This window comes from Pseudorasbora parva, chromosome 4 (assembly GCF_024679245.1).
Source record: "Pseudorasbora parva isolate DD20220531a chromosome 4, ASM2467924v1, whole genome shotgun sequence".
In the NCBI taxonomy this organism is placed as follows: Eukaryota; Metazoa; Chordata; class Actinopteri; order Cypriniformes; family Gobionidae; genus Pseudorasbora; species Pseudorasbora parva.
Window position 1 is genome coordinate 13,457,510 of NC_090175.1, and position 18,459 is coordinate 13,475,968.

General features: G+C 37.6%; 1 protein-coding gene across 1 annotated transcript in view; it reads right to left on the reverse strand.

The window, feature by feature from the left end:
• The window catches only part of tbck (TBC1 domain containing kinase), a 68,989-nt gene that overhangs the window by 37,685 nt on the left and 12,845 nt on the right, over positions 1-18,459 (reverse strand). Inside the window, exons 18-22 of the mRNA XM_067440977.1 lie at positions 17,604-17,654; positions 17,146-17,229; positions 16,643-16,728; positions 12,571-12,607; positions 10,962-11,123 (exon numbers count right to left, since the gene is read on the reverse strand). Of these exons, the coding sequence (XP_067297078.1) occupies positions 10,962-11,123; positions 12,571-12,607; positions 16,643-16,728; positions 17,146-17,229; positions 17,604-17,654 (420 nt within the window). The remainder of the gene's footprint in view (positions 1-10,961; positions 11,124-12,570; positions 12,608-16,642; positions 16,729-17,145; positions 17,230-17,603; positions 17,655-18,459) is intronic.

Genomic DNA, 18,459 nt, shown 5'->3' on the forward strand with positions numbered 1-18,459 from the left:
TCTTAATGTAATGCCTGATCAGTGTATATACTGACAGGTGAAGTGAATAACACTGATTATGTCTTCATCACGGCACCTATTGGTGAGTGATATATTAGGCAGCAAGTGAACATTTTGTCCTCAAAGTTGACGTGTTAGAAGCAGAAAAAATGGACAATTGTAAGGATTTGAGCGAGTTTGACAAGGGCTGAAGGGATGGCGGTCAAAAACTGCAGCTCTTGTGGGGTGTTCCCGGTCTGCAGTGGTCATGATCTTTAAAAGTGCTTCAAGGAAGGGACAGTGTTGAACCGGCGACAGGGTCATGGGCGGCCAAGGCTCTTTTTGTTTACCCTTATTTGACACTAACCCATTTACAGAAAGAATAGATATAAAATCAAAAAGCATGTTTTTAAAAAAGTAATAAGAAAATAGTGGTAGTGAAAGGAGCAGATGAAACAGTTTGATCAATTTTTTAGTAAAGATTTTTATAATGTACAGCAATATCTAACCGCAATGATTTCTGATGCATGAGAGATGCCAAAACAAAAACAAAAAAATATATGCAGACCACTTATTCCTTATAATTCATAAAGAAATATTCATACAACTCAAGCAAACTGCATGCCACTGAGTATTAGACTCCACATACTTATACAGGTCAGTAGATTTACATGATTTAAAACGAACTAACAGGTTTTGACATCACTGGACAGCTCGAAAAACCGCACTGCTAGTTAATCTGGCTTTGCAAACGGATCAAACTCCAGTCTTGCAGCCTGGAGCCATTGCGCATCTCTTGCGTTCTCTGGCGAAAGTCAAGTTTTCAGAAGTATCTGATGGAAGATCCTACTATCCTGTAAAATCTCTGGAGCTATTTCCAGACTTGTCAGTGACAGATGCCTATTAGCCACTTGTAGTCAGATGCTCTTTTTGTCAAAATGTGATTTGTGTTTCGCTTCCAGCTGGATATTTGTCTCCTGACAGGACAGAGTAATGGCGTGTCTCACGGGCTGCTGTTGAACATTGTAGCCATATCTATAACAGATTTCTCCGTGATTGCCGGAGCAATGGTTTTGCTGATGTTTAAGTTGTTTTGCTTAGAATTTAGCTTTTCATTTGCCTTTTTCAAAATATGTTTGGAATGCCTCACATAAAAAACCCTGAGATATCACTAAATCACGCTTCCCGCCAAATCATACTCGTCTCTGTGACAACCCTAGTCTCTGGAAAAGTTTACATTTACATTTATGCATTTGGCAGGCGCTTTTATCCAAAGCGACTTACATTGCATTCAAGGTACACATTTTTACATTATAGTCATTTCTTGCTTTCCCTGGGAATCGAACCCATGATCTTGGCGTTCCTAGCGCCACGCTCTACTGGTTGAGCTACAGGTGTTAGAAGTAGTAACTTTTGCAATTTCAATTTTGGTGCCACTAATGCCAAACACTTCAGCTTTCAGTGTGCAGTAAGTAGTTTGTTTCATATATTTTTTCTTCGAAACAACTATGACGACAGTATTATCCTCTTTGCAGTTTCCATTAAAAGGGCAGGCTAACAAACAGGCATTTCCTGGAACGTGTCAAAGTTTGAGGTGAGAACCTCAGGTGTTTTAGGTTATTAACTTGTTTAAATGCTAGAATAAGCTGGCCTACAGTAGCTTGTTTCTGCCACAGAATAAAACAAATAAATAAAATAAAAGGTAATTGCAGCTTTTTATCTCACAATTCTGGCTTTCTTTCCTCAGAATTGCAAGATATAAACTTGCAGAAAAATAGTTCGATTTGTGACATTAAAAACCACAATAATCTTTTGTATTTTATTACATTTCATGGTGGAAACAGGCTTCCGTATTGTTCATATTGTTTTGCTTGATAAAATGTATTTATTTTTGTACACCACCGATATGGCAGTGTTGTTTTAGTATTATGTAAATACTTACAGCTCTGTAAAAAATTTAATGAACAGTGCAAAATTATCAGTTTCTCTGGGTTTGCTATTTATAGGTATGTGTTTGGGTAAAATTAACTTTTTTTTTTTATCCTATAAACTACTGACAACATTTTTCCCAAATTCCAAATAAAAATGTATTTGCCGAAAGCAACAACTGGTCAAAATAACAAAAAAGATGCAGAGTTGTCAGTGCTTGAATAATGGAAAGAAAATAAGTTCATATTAATTTTTAACTTTTAATTTTTTAAAACTTAAATTTTTAAGTTTTAACTTAGGAAGAGTTTTTTGGTGGAATAACCCTAATTTTGAATTCTGCTTGACCTTGTTCTTATAAACAGCCGTCTTTGAAATTTTAAGGATGGAACCAACCCGACGCTCACTGTATCCCTCTGCCTAAAGTTAGAATTGAACCCTTGTTTTCCTCCCTCAAAATTTTCCTTTTCAACTTTTTTGGCAAGGTCAACAGTTATTTTTTGATTCCAATTACTTTTTAAGTACTACTAGCACTGGTTTTGCCATCCAGCTGGTCCTACTGCAAGAGGATAGTGATGACCACATAAGTGTTTTTCTTATACTTTTCCTTATTAAATAACATTTGGTTCAGGTGATCACCTAATCAGCACCCCATTTATTAGAATGAGGTGTGCCTGTGTTGGAATTCAACAGACATTGTAATGGATGGCTTCCTGATTTAAGAAAAATTCTCAATGGTCTCTTAATCTTAATGCAGTGGTCTCTTAATTTTTACAGAGCTGTATAGTTAAATGTTACTTATGATGTTATTATACTACCCACCATTAGGGGACACTATTGTTCCTTTATGCAAAGTTTAAATACAGCTAGGTAGACGATAGAGCTGTTTAGTCAGAGGAAAGCATGGCCTCGCTCTGGAAACCTTACCTTTAATGATGTTCAGATTGGAAAACCGTTTTATGCTCAATCAAAACTCCTTTTACCTCCCCTCTTTAGTTGTACCAATGGTGCATTTGCTACTGCATGATACATGTGTAAAATAGTGAGAACTAATTTGCCTACAATTGTATCTCATTGCCTTGGGTCATCGAAACTGGATAGTAGTCACGAGCAGAAGAACGGTTTCTGCTTGTTTCTGAAAATGCAGTGTGGAGAATTTATTTTGTTCTGGACTTTTACCAAGGTTGAAGAACTATTTACATATATTTTGTCTACAATGTTTCTTACACTTATGGACTGTGACACAAGTATCACCACATTCATTGCATCCAACTTCTCACGCATATATCGTAACTATTCATTTTGTATTTCTATATTTTTCTCATATTATATATATTATATATGTGTATATGTATAGGGTTTTGGATCATTTGTAAAATTGGTTTATGGTATGTTACTTTGCTTTGGGTTTATTATAGGTAATTTCCTTGTTGTTGTTATTTGTTTGTTTTTTTCTCCATAATATATTTCAGCTAGGAATATCAGTTCTCTGTTCTATTGTTTTCTTGACCTCAACCAGTTTAATGATTGTGGGAAATATGTAGATCCCTCCCAAAAAGACATGTGAGTACACAAGATTAAAAAAAATGTCACATTAGTAAGCCTGGTAAGAGGGGAGAAAATACTAGGCCTAATTGTACCCTTAAAAAGTACCAAAAACGCCTGACTGACATCATCCATAAAATATATTTTTAAACTGCTTTAACTAACTATTTAAATTGGTAAAGTTTGTTGGAAAAGGGTGAGCAAATGATAATGCATATTTCTTCTTATATTATTTTGATTTTGTATGCAAGATTCACAAAAATGTATTCAAATATATACAGACTAAAGTTGAATACACATCATCTAAACCGGAGGGGGAGAACAGGAAGCATGACGAGCCTGCATATCCATTGCCATTTAAATAAGAACAAGACAATTTAAATGCCTCTTTCCTGTTTTATGTTTATCTTGACCCACACCCACACACACATCACTACCAAAACAAACTTTCTTTAAACCTCAACCCTTGTTTACACCTGTGTGTTTTGGCCTGAGAGACACAGTGACAAGTTGCTCCTGCTTTCAACTGCCATGGTAACTGGGTATTTTCCACATTATTTTGGGAAGTAATCCCTGCATTGTGACTGAGTGTACACACCATCAGCATTCCTGCAGCGCTGAATGCTCCCAGCTAATTCCCTCACATTAGACTCAATCATCGTCCATCACTTCAGCCACGGCACACAGCTCCGTGTTGACAGCAACCTCGGGGAATCGTGGCAAGCAGATGCCAGAGGAAACGCACAGAGCTGTCCTGACTGCATCGCCACTCGTCGGGCCACACCGGTGCCAGCTGCCTCTTCTGACACACCATGGGGAAAGAACGGCATAAGCCACATAACTTATCCTGAGCTCATCGCAAACAAGTCTCGACTGAGCCCCGGCATCGGGAGGCTTACAGAGAATAAAGCACACGGTTTGACAGAGGTGCGTTTAAACAGACAAGTGTGCATTGCTTTGCTGTTTCCATGGGTCCACGGCAACTGCAACAAACTCACATCATTAGCATTGTACTACACTCTTAAGAGTAAAAAAGTAAGAGTGTTAAATGGGGTACTATATAGAACCCTATAGGGGGTTCTTGACTTAATTTTAATGAACCCCTTATTTCAAAAAGGTTCTATATAAGGAAACATTCCCTAACTTATTGCATAATACTTTCATGTTTAACAGGTTATTAGAATTGAGGGATTTTAGTTATATGAATGGCTTTTGGGGGGACTAAATTAGCTCATACTATGGAGTAGTGTCTAACCCAGCACAATATGAACTACCAGTGATGCCGACTGGCCAAACCCTTGCCATATGAGACACAGGCAACCACCTTTTTTAAAAAAAAAAGCTGTGTAAACATAGAGCTTACACAGTCTTCTGTATGCCATATTGGCACTAATATTGGCACCCTTGGTAAATATAAGCAGTATAAGACGGCTGTGAAAATAAACCTGCTTTTCAAGTAAAACGACTGAAAGTGGGGGTAAACTTACAATATGAAAAAAAAATGTTTTTCTCCAATTCATGTTGGCCATAATTATTGGCACTCCTAGAAATTTGTATGAGTAATATCTCTAAAGCATATTCCCAAATAAATACCAAAAAAATAGTGAAAAATAGTGGAGCAATATTAGAAAGGAGTTTCACAGAGAAAAACTGCAAAGAGTTTGAAGTTATCCTCATCTACAGTGCATAATATCATACAAAGATTCAGAAAATCTGGAACAATCTCTGTGCGTAGGGGCCTTCTTCAGGCCCTTAGATGGCACTGCATCACATACAGGAATGCTACTGTAATGAAAATCACAACATGGGCTCAGGAATACTTCCAGAAAACATTGTCTGTGTTTTCACAATCCACCGTGCCATTCGGCGTTGCCGGCTAAAACTCTATAGGTCCAAAAAGAAGGAATATCTAAACATGATCCAGAAGAGCAGGCATTTACTCTGGGCCAAGGCTCATTTAAAATGGATATTGGCAAAGTGGAAAACTGTTCTGTGAGCAGATGAATCAAAATTTGAAGTTATTATTTGGAAAACTGGAACGCCATGTCATCCGGACTAAAGAGGACAAGGACAACCCATCAGCGCTCAGTTCAGAAGCCTGCATCTCTGATGGTATGGGGTTGCATGAGTGCGTGTGGCATGGGCAGCTTACACATCTGAAGAGGCACCATCAATGCTGAAAGGTATATACAAGTTCTACAACAACATATCCCCCTTCCAGATAGAGGTCTTCACGGGTCCAAAAATTCGCACCCGAACCCGAAGAGACCCGCAATGTTCAACACAGACCCGACCCGGACCCGTCTATTATTTCAAAAACTGGACCCGGACCCGTGCAGATCCGAAAAATGCCAAAAATATATTACCCGGAACCGACATGGACCCGTCTATTATTTAATAGCTGGAACCGAACCAGCCGGGAAGACACAGACGCGACTGGACCCGATTGTCTCATATTACACAATATAACGTTACTGCTGTTAACAAGTTAATGAACTAGCCGTTGTCTCCCTTGTACCTTGATTGTGATGTATTACAATATTCCTCATTAATTGTTCCAAGCATGCTTAATTCACTCATTTCAGCTGTAAAAGTCAATTTTATTTCACAGTGACGGATTTATGAGTTAATTCGCATAATAACTTTGACTGTTTGCCCTTTTGAACTAATAACTATTGCTCGTTTAGTGCCATGGCCGCTTGCGTTACCATTATTTATTTGCCATAATCTCTCTGAGTCTGACTAGCAGAACTTTAAGATTAAACAAGACAGTTCATTCATATTATTTTTAAAGTCATTAGTCACTGCGGTCTGCGGAAGCTCGGGTTGCCATAGAAACATGACACGCGCTTGAGACTGCACTCGCGCGTCAGCTGGAGCACCCTGAAATATGAGCCTTTTTTTACGCAATTTGAGCATCACAGAAAACATTTATGTGACAGTTCACCTGAGGTCTTGTTGCTGATTTGAAATATATTCTTGAGTACATTATTACCGCGCGCCTGCATTAAATCTGCCCGCTTTCTAAAAGGCTGAGAGAGCACACGCGCGCGAGAGAGAGAGCGCTTGTGTTTTTGTTGTTGTTGTGTATTTCTAAACCTCATTTCCCGGCTCACACTTTTCTTATCCTAATTTAGCAATTTGTAAGTTACACAAAACACACAAGCCGCGCTGACTCTCACGGCCAGGTGTTCTCCGAGTCCGATTGACGAATTACATAGGCTACAACATTAACAGACCCGGGAACCGAAGTAATAGATTAGGACCCGACCCGGACCCGGCTGACCATTTAAAAAATAGACCCGAACCCGTACGGGTCCCGGGTCGGATCCCGGGTCCACGGGTCTCGGGTGCCCCGTGAAGACCTCTACTTCCAGACGTCGTCTGTTTCAGAGAAGACCTTGCATTTTCCAAAAGGACAATCCAGACCACATACTGCATTAATTACAACATCATGGCTGCATAGAAGAAGGATCCGGTACTGAAATGGCCATTCTGCAGTCCAGATCTTTCACCCATAGAAAACATTTGGTGCATCATAAAAAGGAAAATGCGACAAAGAAGACCTAAGACAGTTGAGCAACTAGAAGCCTGTATTAGACAAGAATGGGACAACATTCCTATTCCTAAACTTGAGCAACTTGTCTCCTCAATCCCCAGATGTTTGCAGACTGTTATACAAAGAAGAGGGGATGCCACACAGAGGTAAACATGACCTTGTCCAAACTTTTTTGAGATATGTTGATTGAGATGTGTCGATTTAAAATCAACTTATTTTCCCCTTAAAATTATAAATGTTCTCAGTTTAAACATTTGATATGTCATCTACGTTGTATTCTCAATCAAAAAAATTATGTTTTATAAGTTTGGGAGGAGAACTATCTAACCAATTCTAGAGAAGGGATGCAGTATACAACCAAGTTACCTCGACAGTTTTCTGCATCCCTCCGCCACCCCGATCCTTCACTCTAGGCCCAGCTGGGGATAAGGGGGAATACTCTGGGTTTGGGCTAAATTCTGAACTCAGAGCCCTCGACCCCCTAGACAGCATGGCAAATATAAGCTGTCCGTAACTTTTTTTGTGTTCAAGATTTACAAATATTATACAATGAAAATGTACAACATGAATCCATTTTCTAAACCATGTTTTTGTCTTACCCTGAATCATTATGGTACACTTATAATAAGTGTTTATATTGGGACTATTTCAGAGCGGTCTGGTAGGATCCACTGCGGAGGTGCACAGCCCCTGCGTGACTCGCCATAGACATAAACAGAGAGAAGTAGCTCCGGCTGCAAGGTTCTTCCGCAAGACACGTGCAGTTCTGTTTATTAACCGCTAGAGCACAAAAAGTTACGGACTGCAGCTTTAAAGCTACACTGTGTGATATTTTCCCCCATCTAGCGGTGAAAAGGTATATGACCATGCAGTGAATAATAGTTTCTTTTCCTCTCAATTCTGATTTCGTTTTAACTCCTACGGTGGCCGATTTAGTCCAAGATTAACGGCAATCCCCCTCTTCATATTCGACACGATGCCATCGAATGTTAAAACGCGAAAGGCGAAGCTTGAATTTACGGGTATGTCCCTCTTTGGCTAATGTACTTTCAAGATGGAGGGGCAACATGGCGACCGCCATCCGAACCCCTCACCCGTATGTATTTTCAACGGCATATTATAAAATTACGAGAATACTTTATTACTTGAAAGAAGTAAATATACATTAATGAGCACATATATTTTTTAAAGAACTAAGTGTTTTTAGCTAAGAATAAACTAAAAAAGTTACACAGTGTAGCTTTAAATAAAAATATATGATTTATTTTTGCTATTTTTGCCTTTTAATTATGATAGGAAAGTGAGTAGACAAGAACAGAAGTGGAAGAGAGAAAGGAGAGAAAGGTCTGCAACAGCTATTAGTAGGGATGGTTACCGAAAACCGGTATTAAACGGGCCCCGGGGGTGAATTTTGAAAGACCGTTGTATCGATAAGCTCGGACCTTATCGGTTCTTCTGTCGGTACTTTTGAAAATACACGTGTGGAGAAAGAGAGAGAGAGAGAGAGACCACGAGCAAAACGACAGAGGGCATAACTAGTCAAACATAGCCTGGTTACACTTTAGATCTGTGATAGTCTGATTTTATTTTAGATTTTGGCTTCCAAAGATTAAAATAATATTTATGTCTAGCGCAACTTATGTAGGCTAATTCCCTTTGCAGCAGTAGCCCACGCTGTCATTTCTCCATAAAACTCAAACGCAATGACAGAATCAGCACGATCAGGGATTGTTGTAAAATACAGTCTAGCTACTGTTGGTAAATTGTGGGGTGCGTTTTAATAATAAAAAGAGCGATTTGAAATTTGAAATGTGCGCAAGAGGATGTTCCCAAGTCGGCGCGCGCCCTCCGAAACAGCCCGCAACGAGACGAGCAAATTACACTTTCGGTTTCACACTCGCGTCTAAACGATCAAATGTACCCAAACATCTATGTCAAAATCCCGGCTTGGAGAGTCTCTTAAACACAACAGTTTAACAGGTTTAGTTTGTGTCTAAAATGGACGTAGTTATATGGATAGTCAGGAGAAAATGTAGTGCATCTGCCTATTATCAGTCGCCTAGAGCTGCACATCTGTCTTAAAGAGGCAGTGGTGTTAATAAACATGCTGATGAATTACTGCGAATTAAACAACCAAATGCAAAGAGAAAATCACTCACAGCTCTTGAATTAATAACTTCAGCTTTATTACGCATTATTTTGGCTATTTATGATAAACTATGCAGTGTTATTTTACTAGAATTCTTCCTGAAATTAAAGCACTGTATAGGCCTATATAATGTGTATTTTTGTTAATTGTGTGTGTGTGTGTATATATATATATATATATATATATATATATATATATATATATATATATATATATATATATATATATATATATATATATATATATATATATATATATATATATCAAAAAGTACCGATAAGAATACCGTTAAAGTACCGGACCGATAAGCAGTATCGGTAAGAGTAGTAATACCGTTAAAATCTTAACGATACCCATCCCTAGCTATTAGCATTGTTTGTGATTTGGCCTTAGTGACATAGGAGTCTTCTTGACTGCTCGCAGCTTTTCTGAGATTTAGGATAGTTTTAGAGCTAAAATGCTTTTAAAATTAGGACTGACACACCCATTATTTTCAAGAGTTTCTCCTAAATTGGCAAGTTAGTAGCAACTTTTAGCCTTAAGATGTTTTGTGAATACGGTCCCTGATGTGCAGCAAAAGATTGTTGAGCTTCACAAAATACAAAGTGGCTGTAAGAAAATAGCTAAGGCATTGAAAATCCCCATTTCCGCCCTCAGGGGTGAAACAATGGACAATGATCCAAAACAAACATCAAAATCAAGACAATAATGTGTCACTGAGCACAAAACGAAGCTTCTGCCATGGCCGTGACCGTCTCAGTCCTCTGACATGAACCCTATAGAAAATGAGTGATAAACTGAAGGGAAGAAGCACCAACATGGATCTGGAAAATCTGGAAGAGCTGGAGGGATTCTGTATGAAGGAATGTCTGATCTCTTGTCAGGTATTCTTCAAACTCATCAGGTATTGTAGAAGAAGACTCAGAGCTGTTATCTTGACAAATGGATGTTGCAGTAATTGGGTGCCAATAATTGTGGCCAACGTAGAGAAAATGTTTTTATTTCATAATGTGATTTTCATCTCACTTTCAATTGTTTTACTTCATTAAAAAGGGTAGCATTTTTTTAATGAAAGATCAAACGGATAAACAGGATTTATTTAAAGAGTTTTTTTTTTCACCGCCTTTTGTGCTCATATTTAACTATGGTGCCAATATTAGTGGAGGGCACTTTACTTACTCCACAAACATGGAAAACAGTGATACATGGACCGACGCCAAAGTCCATGCACTTCTCAACCATCCACAGCACCCTCCATCCTCCATTTGTTGAATGCCTAATAACTACATGGTCACCCCTGTAGAGCCCTTTAAGGTCCTATATAAAACCTTTTCTTCTATGAGTGTACACTCAATCAGCGTTTCAATAGTATAAAGTTGTTTTACCCACAATGCACCTGGTCTACATAATTCTACCACTTTAACCAAAAACTTAATGCAGAAATATTAATTCACAATGCAAATTTATGCAAACTGAACTGCAAAGAAGTAATTCGCAAATCTCCATTAGCATACAATTGCCCATGTCAGTGCCTACTCAATATTCAACAACTTGCCCTGCTGAATGAGAGGACACAACTAAATTAGTACACAGATGTCATTTAAACATAGAAGTCTTAAAGGTACAGACGCAACAGCTTGTTGGTTCAGAGATGGTCATGAGAAACTAAAATCAAGACGTTTTTGCTTCAAGAAACCCTGAATAATATTATAGTTGAACTTTAGTGGAAAACAATTCAAATTCTACAATAGAATATGGAAATGAAAAAATGTTTTCTGTGTGAGTGTACATGCTGACTCTTACCGGGCAGGTCTGAGAAGAGCAGTATGCATTCGTTAAAGCCGTTGGCCAGCAGACGGTCTCTCAGCTGCTGTAGAATAGCTACACCGATGCAAAAGGGGAAAGAGGAGTTTCCCAAAAGCAGAGTGTCCCACAGGTGGAAGATCTTGTGCAGGGGAAACACATCTGCGAAGAAAATGGGACAACAAATGACTTATTGCTAGAATAGTTTGCCGCCTTTGCACTATAACAGCTGTGCATTAATACGGTCAACAGGCCTACTGTATCATAGCTGTTGCTATATTGTGTATTTTGTAATTCCAGATTGTGTATTTTCAGATTCCAAAACAGGAACTATCAATGTTTCAAAAAATTATTATATGAAAGAAAAAAGGCGAGCATTTTTATTGTGTTATTGTGCTTTTTTTTTTTTAAAAGTGTAACTCCGTAACTTATTGTTTGTTGTGTGACCATTAAAAAGACATAATTTAATTATACAAGTACAGTTTTACATTGTTAATATCGTTACTGCTATTATAATAATAACAAAAATAATTGTTGTATTAAAGGGATAGTTCACCCAAAAATGAAAATTAGCCCATTATTTACTAAATTATAAAAAAGGTTAGCTTTATAATGGGTATAGCTTCGAAGCTTTATAATGGCAGTGAATGGCTGTTTCTGTTTTGAAGTTCAGTAAAGTGCATCTATCCATCATAAACGTAAACCATACGGCTCTGGTGGTTAATAAAGGCCTTTTGAAGCAAAGCCATGCATTTGTGAAAGAAAAATATGCATATTTAAAACTTTACAGAGTGTAATCTCTAACTTCCACTAACTGTTGTACAAGCGTTCACGAGAGACTGGCGTTTATGACGTAGGATGGTCTGGTGAGAATATGCCAGAACCAAGTTTTGTTTTGCTCTCTCCTCTGCACTTCCACATTTGTCACCGTAACTTACGCCATGCCTGCGTCCGGCATCATAAGCTGGAACGGCAGACTCCTGTGAACACGTGTACGACGGTTACCAGAACTTAGAGATTACACTTTGTTTTAAATATGGATATTTTTCTTACACAAATGGATGACTTCGCTTCAGAAGGCCTTTATTAACCCCCTGGAGCCATGTGGAGCATTACCAATATTACTATTAATAATATATGATAAGAAGAATATTATTATTGTTGTTGTTATTAGTATTATTATTGTTATTATGTGTATTTTTACCAAAAGCTACTGCACATTACAGTATGTTTGATGAAACAATGCATGATTAGTCCATCAGTGCTTATTGTTTTGGAAAGGCAAATCTCTGTAGAGAACAAACGTTCTCTGAAAGAGAACAATTCTTGTTCTGATTATGTCTTTGAAGATAAACGGATATTTCATATTTTACAGCAAAAAAAAAAGCATAAATTACGACCGAGCAAATAACTTTAGAAAGATTATAATCAGTTATAAGATTGTATGTCCTTCTACAGTTTTATCATCTGGATCGTCTCTGCTCAACATTCAAGTAGACTAAACTATCTTCAAACTTGTGCATTATGTATTATCTATGCATCGAAATAAATAGTTAAACATTGACCCAATGCTTCAGATCTGCAGTCAACACGAGTCACAGATACTTACGTGTGAACATTGTAAGGAACCACGGGATCGCGTACAGCTGAAAGGAACGAAAAGAAAGAATGTTCATTTTTGCACAAAAGCCATTTCTGCATGAGCAACAATGTGATTAATATGAATAAACAGCACGGGCCCTTTTATAATTCCCAATAAAACACCTCAGCTATTGTTCAATTCATCAGAGGAAACCTGTGTTTGTAATGCAGGCCTTTGCTTCACAGCACTGTGTGAAACGAGAGAACGTGTGTGGGAGTGTAATGAACAGCCAACATCTCTGCGTCTCGCTGCCGTCTCCCTCCAGCACCTGTTCCAACACTGCCTCTTTTCCCATGGTTCTGCTCTGTTGCGGTTGGGTAGGATGTATAATCCATTTCAGCAGTTGATTGGTGGCACGGCCTCGGAGGGGTTTAGGGAGAAATGAGAGGATGAGCGCGAGACAGGCTTCAGTCTAGCCAGCTCAGCTCTCTGCTGGGAAGAGCTCCATCTCCAACTGAGATGGACTGACCGCTGCTAACCATGACAGCACTGCCACGGAGGAGCCGCATTAAGAGGCGACAAGGAGCGGTGCATGATGGGACGAGGTCCAATGATATCCTGACACCCAATATAGAACAATATACACAACTATTCAAAAGTCTGGGGTATAATGTCTTTAAAAGAAGTCTTGTATGATCACCAAGACTGTATATTGTGAAATATTATTACAATTTAAATAACTGATTTCTATTTTCATAATTTATTCCTGTGATGCAAAGCTGTATTTTCAGCACCAGTCTTTAGTGTCACATAATCATTCTAATATGATGATTTGATGCACATGAAACATTTCTGATTATTATCAATTTTGAAACAGTTGTGCTGCTTAATATTTTTGAAGAAAGCACTTTTTTTTCAGGATTCTTTGATGAATAGAAGAAGGTACGAAGGAAAAATATTGAAATCTTTCATAACATTACAAATGACACTTTTGATCAATGTAATGCATCCTTGTTGAATAAAAGTTTTTTTTTTTTCTTAAAATCTCCATTAAAAGAAAGTGAACTGAGAGAATGCCACCTTTAATTGCATCAAAACATTACCAAATTAGGTCCAAAATTATATAATATAGCTCGAGCTATACAAGGAATGCTTAGAAAGGAACGCAAAATAATATCCGTTAGTTTTGGCAAAAATGGGCCTATCCAACATCATCAGAAATGCCAACATGAAGCAGGACATAAAACTAGGTCACTTTGCTGTGAATTTCAGGCCTTATGCTGCCAAATATAATAAAACTCATGCAGACTTTACTGAACTGAGCCAAGTCCTCAACTAACATCAGCCAAGATGTAAACATGCCTCAAAGACAGTTTGATAATACCAAGATAAGTCAAATCAAGATCAAATATTATCCCAACTACAGTGAAAATTAAAATGACAACTATGGGAAGAAACAACTATGGTTTGAAAGCATCTGGTTATAGACAAAAATAATCTAGATAACTAACTTTCCTGAAGACAATATGACTGGTGTTTGCCTATGCATAACACACATCACTGTGTTCTGAGTGGTTGCTAGGGCTGACCAAATGGTTGTTAGGGTATTCTAGGCAATTGTAAACAAGGCTCATCTCCTTTCAATAAAAATGTAAAATGCTATTAATGTGGCCCCTTTAAAAGAGCGCAAGGTGACATTGGGATTGTTCTGACAAGAAAACAAACACTTCCAGATCAAATGCATTGGGAATCGTGGCAGGGTTAAGCGTATATAATGTTCTTCTCAGAGCTCGGCAGCGGTTACATCCTCTCTCGAGTCTTCTTTTCATTCTTGCTGCCGAAACCATAACAGCAGCTGTTCGGAGGCTGAACAGAACACCAGTTCACTCCTCTTGCATCAAAAACCAGTTCGGCGTTGATTCCCACATCTCATCTTTTATTTGGACCCTCAATCATAGAGCTGTGGGAGGATTTGTCTGTGGAGGTCACCTATCCATCAGCGTAGAGAGACATCAACACGGCGTTTTATAAAATAAAGAGGGAGGGTTTGAGAATCCTAGAATGTTCCTTGGCCAGAGCTCAAATCTCAGGGTCAGCTGTGTGTGTGAACGCCCTATCAATGACAGAAGCCACTGGAGATCTGATGTGTGACTGGACGAGAAAGTGTAGATGAACTCAATCACTCAGGAAAGGAAAAGAAAAAAAAACAGGGCTCATACCAGGTACAGATTATGACACGGTCATGCACTGGAAGCGGACCTGTCTAAAGGACCCCGGGCTCTGATTTGTATAGTGGAGGGGGGTGGGAATTTGGAGTGGGTGGCTGTAGTGCAGTGCAACCAAACAGCCCAACCCACCCCCTCAACAAATTGGCGCTCTGATTTCTTATTGCGTATGAGTCCAGCGTTGCAGAGATTTCACATTACATGAGTTTAACAGTACAGCGTTCTACATTTTCGTTGAGTATAGGTTTAACAGCATGATGCTCAGTTTCTTGGCTGTGTATGGGTTTAGCTAGCCTAGAAATCTAGACGCACCCTAGCGGCAGCAAATCTAATCTGCCGCAAGTGTCGTCTAGCAACTCTCAATACACTTCTGAGCTGTAAAAACCAGACTCTGGTCAGGCCAATCACATCGTGTATAGAGTCAGTGGGCGGGGCTTAACATAAGGACGGCCGAGTTGCATTTGCGTGCTGCTAGTAAACACAGAAGCTGGCGAACGGTGGTCTTTCGAATCAGCTTTGACCGCGACTCTGGAAGACTTGGAGTTAAGCTTTTCTCTGAGAAAAGAACAAAGAACGGCACTGAAGTCATTCTTAAGAAGGGAAGATGTGTTCGGAGTTTTGCAGACTGGATACGGCGAATGTTTAATCTGTCAACTAGCTCCGCTTCACGTTGCTCTGGTTGGTTGTAGCGCTATCCAACTGCGTGCAGAGGGAGTTTGAAAGACAAACTAACCAAAAAAGGTAACTTAATCCCGCCCCTCGGATTGAGTCCTGTCAATGATGAGTTTCCAGACCAAACATCTTGATGTGGGTCTGGCTTGTTACGCTAGGGTTTAGCGGCACGCCACTCCAATTTCTCGTTGTGTATGGGTTTAGCGTGGCCTGACGTGGTCATACTCAATTCTAGTCAGAATATGAGTCTGATACTTCTTCATTGGGCTGTGATTATTTGGGCCTGTTTCAACCGAACCAGGAAAGACATCAATTGGATAGACCTACAACCCATCAGAGCAACGGAGTAAATGACGTATGTTGAGCGACGCATAGTAGTGGGACGTTCTGATAATTTCACAGACTCTGATCTTTAAATCTCGTTCAGCAAAAGTAATTTTGTTCATTTCAGCAGAATATAATACATGTCACATGTTACATTCCCCAAAACATCTAGAAATGGTCACTCTACTATGTAGTGAATGGTTGTTCTATCTGCTTGGTTACACACATTTTTCCAAATATCTTCTTTTCTGTTCAGCAGTAGAAAGAAACTTATTAATGTTTGGCACAATACGAGGGTAAGTAAATGATGACAAAATTTTCATATTAGGGTGAACTATCCCTTTAAGTAGTCATATATACTCAAAAATATTAGAACTAAATAAATTAGGGGGGGAAAGAAATCAAACTGAAACTAGAAGACAAAATTGTATTTAATAATGTATTATTGATATTAATATTATGATAGAAAATAATAAATTATTATTACAATTACAACAATTATAATTATTATAATTAATCATTAAAATGTTATTATTATTTTTAAATGAAATGTTATCATATTTATATTAAACAAATAAATAAATAACCAAATTAAATATTTCGATTTTATTTTAAATAAATAAATAACCAAACTACTACTATTACTGTTAACAATATCTTGTGTGTGATTTAAACAAATTTCTAACTAGTTTAATACAAAAAGTTAATATTACACATTATTCAAGTACATTTTAGACACAATACTGCCCTCTTTTTTTTAACTAGCATAACAGGAATGAACTAAAATCCACAAGAATAAAATACTGATGTCATGGGGCATGAAACAAAGTAAATATAGGGTGAGTTTGGTGTGATTTCATGTTGTTTTTTACACTTACATCAGGTATGAATCCAATCTCGTTCAGGTGGTTGCTGAGCTCAGGGTCGTGGAACGCAATCATCTGCGAGAAGACGGTCAGATACTCTGGAGAAGTGAAGAATAAGAGCATTCAGGCATTTGTACTTCTGCCAAAAACACTTTTACCACATTATACCCATGGCAGGAGAAACACTTTGCTCAAAGCTTAGGCATAGAGCAAAACAAAGCAATTCTGCTGCTGAAGTGCTGACAGCTGAGCTAGCAAAACTCAACAACAAACATGCCCAAATGTCAAGCTACTGAAATCTTTTAAGTGTTTACGGCTGTAATCAATGTAGTGTAACAGTCATAAACACATACAGGATTTTTACGAAACAGCTGCAACACAAGCAAGCACATGTAAACGTGCACAAGACGTGTAAATTGGTAAAATGTGGCTTCTTTTTTTAGCCTGCACTGAAAATTGCATGCTCTCAATCCTGTAGCCATATTCTTTATAGCGGGGCAGAAACGTCACCTTACCTTGTATTACGTGCGAGTTGTCCTTCAGGAAGAAATTGTACAGATATTTGGGGATGAAGGCTGACATGCATGCATATGCAAGAGCTAGGAGGAAAAAGAAAAGAAATCAAGACCGTTAGCTCAGCTAGACGCACTATTATCAGGAACATGGTTAAAAATGGCCATAAATCTGTAACACACATAGGTTAACATGAACTAACAATGAAACATAACTCTAAAGCATGTATTAATATTGGTTCATGTTAATTTCAACATTTACTTATACATTATTAAAAAATTATTTAAATGACCTGAGCTTACAATGAACAGCTGTATTTGTATAGGAGTACAAGTAATGTTATCAAATATTAATAAACAGTGTAACAAACTTAAAGCTCACTGTTATTTGATAGTTAATATATATATATACAAACATTAACTAATAGACCTCATTGTAAAGCGTCATCCAGAAATCTTACCTTCGTTGTTAAAGTTTAGATACAGGAAAGGTGCACAAAGTGAGTCCAAGCCTTAAGCAAAAATATGAAATGAGAGAATCACCAACACATACACAAAAGAACTTCCAATAAAATAAAAGCCTATTTTAGGAGGGTAAAGATTTTTAAATAAATAAGAAAGAAAGATTATGTAAACGTATACATCGTGGCAATATTTGTTGTATTGAGTTAATAGTAACTGCCATGAAAATCAGCATCGTAATACAGTAATGAAAACAAGATTTGCAAATAAACTCAATGCTTAAGAATAATGAGAATTCTGGGGGTGAAAATGGCATCCTGAAAATATTTTGCAAAATAAAATCATGCCAGTTTTGCAGCATTTATTTATTTATTTATTTATTACAAATTGCTGTGAGATTTGTGTTTTAATTAAAATATGCATAAATTACTGTTTACAGTTATGACAATATAATGAGAATCACCACTGAGAAAAATTCCATATCATGATAAGGATTATTTGGGGAAACGTGTAACGATAACAAATGCCACAATAAAAAAAAATGCAGTTTAATTGTCTTAATAATATCTTATTATTTCCTTTTGCCAATTTTAGAGTGAAAATAACATCCTGAAAATATAGCTAATTGATCAAATCAAATGAGATATAATTTAAACAGTAAAATATAATTTGGAGTGGAAAATGTGCATTATTGTGATGATAATAAATGGCACAATAAATAAAAAAACACATTAATGGTCCTAAAATAAGCTTAATTTCCTTGAAAGAGAATATAATTTCTGATATAATATTATATAATATGAAAAATAATTTTCTTTTTCTTTGCATTAAGGTGGAAATATGAGCCAGAGATGA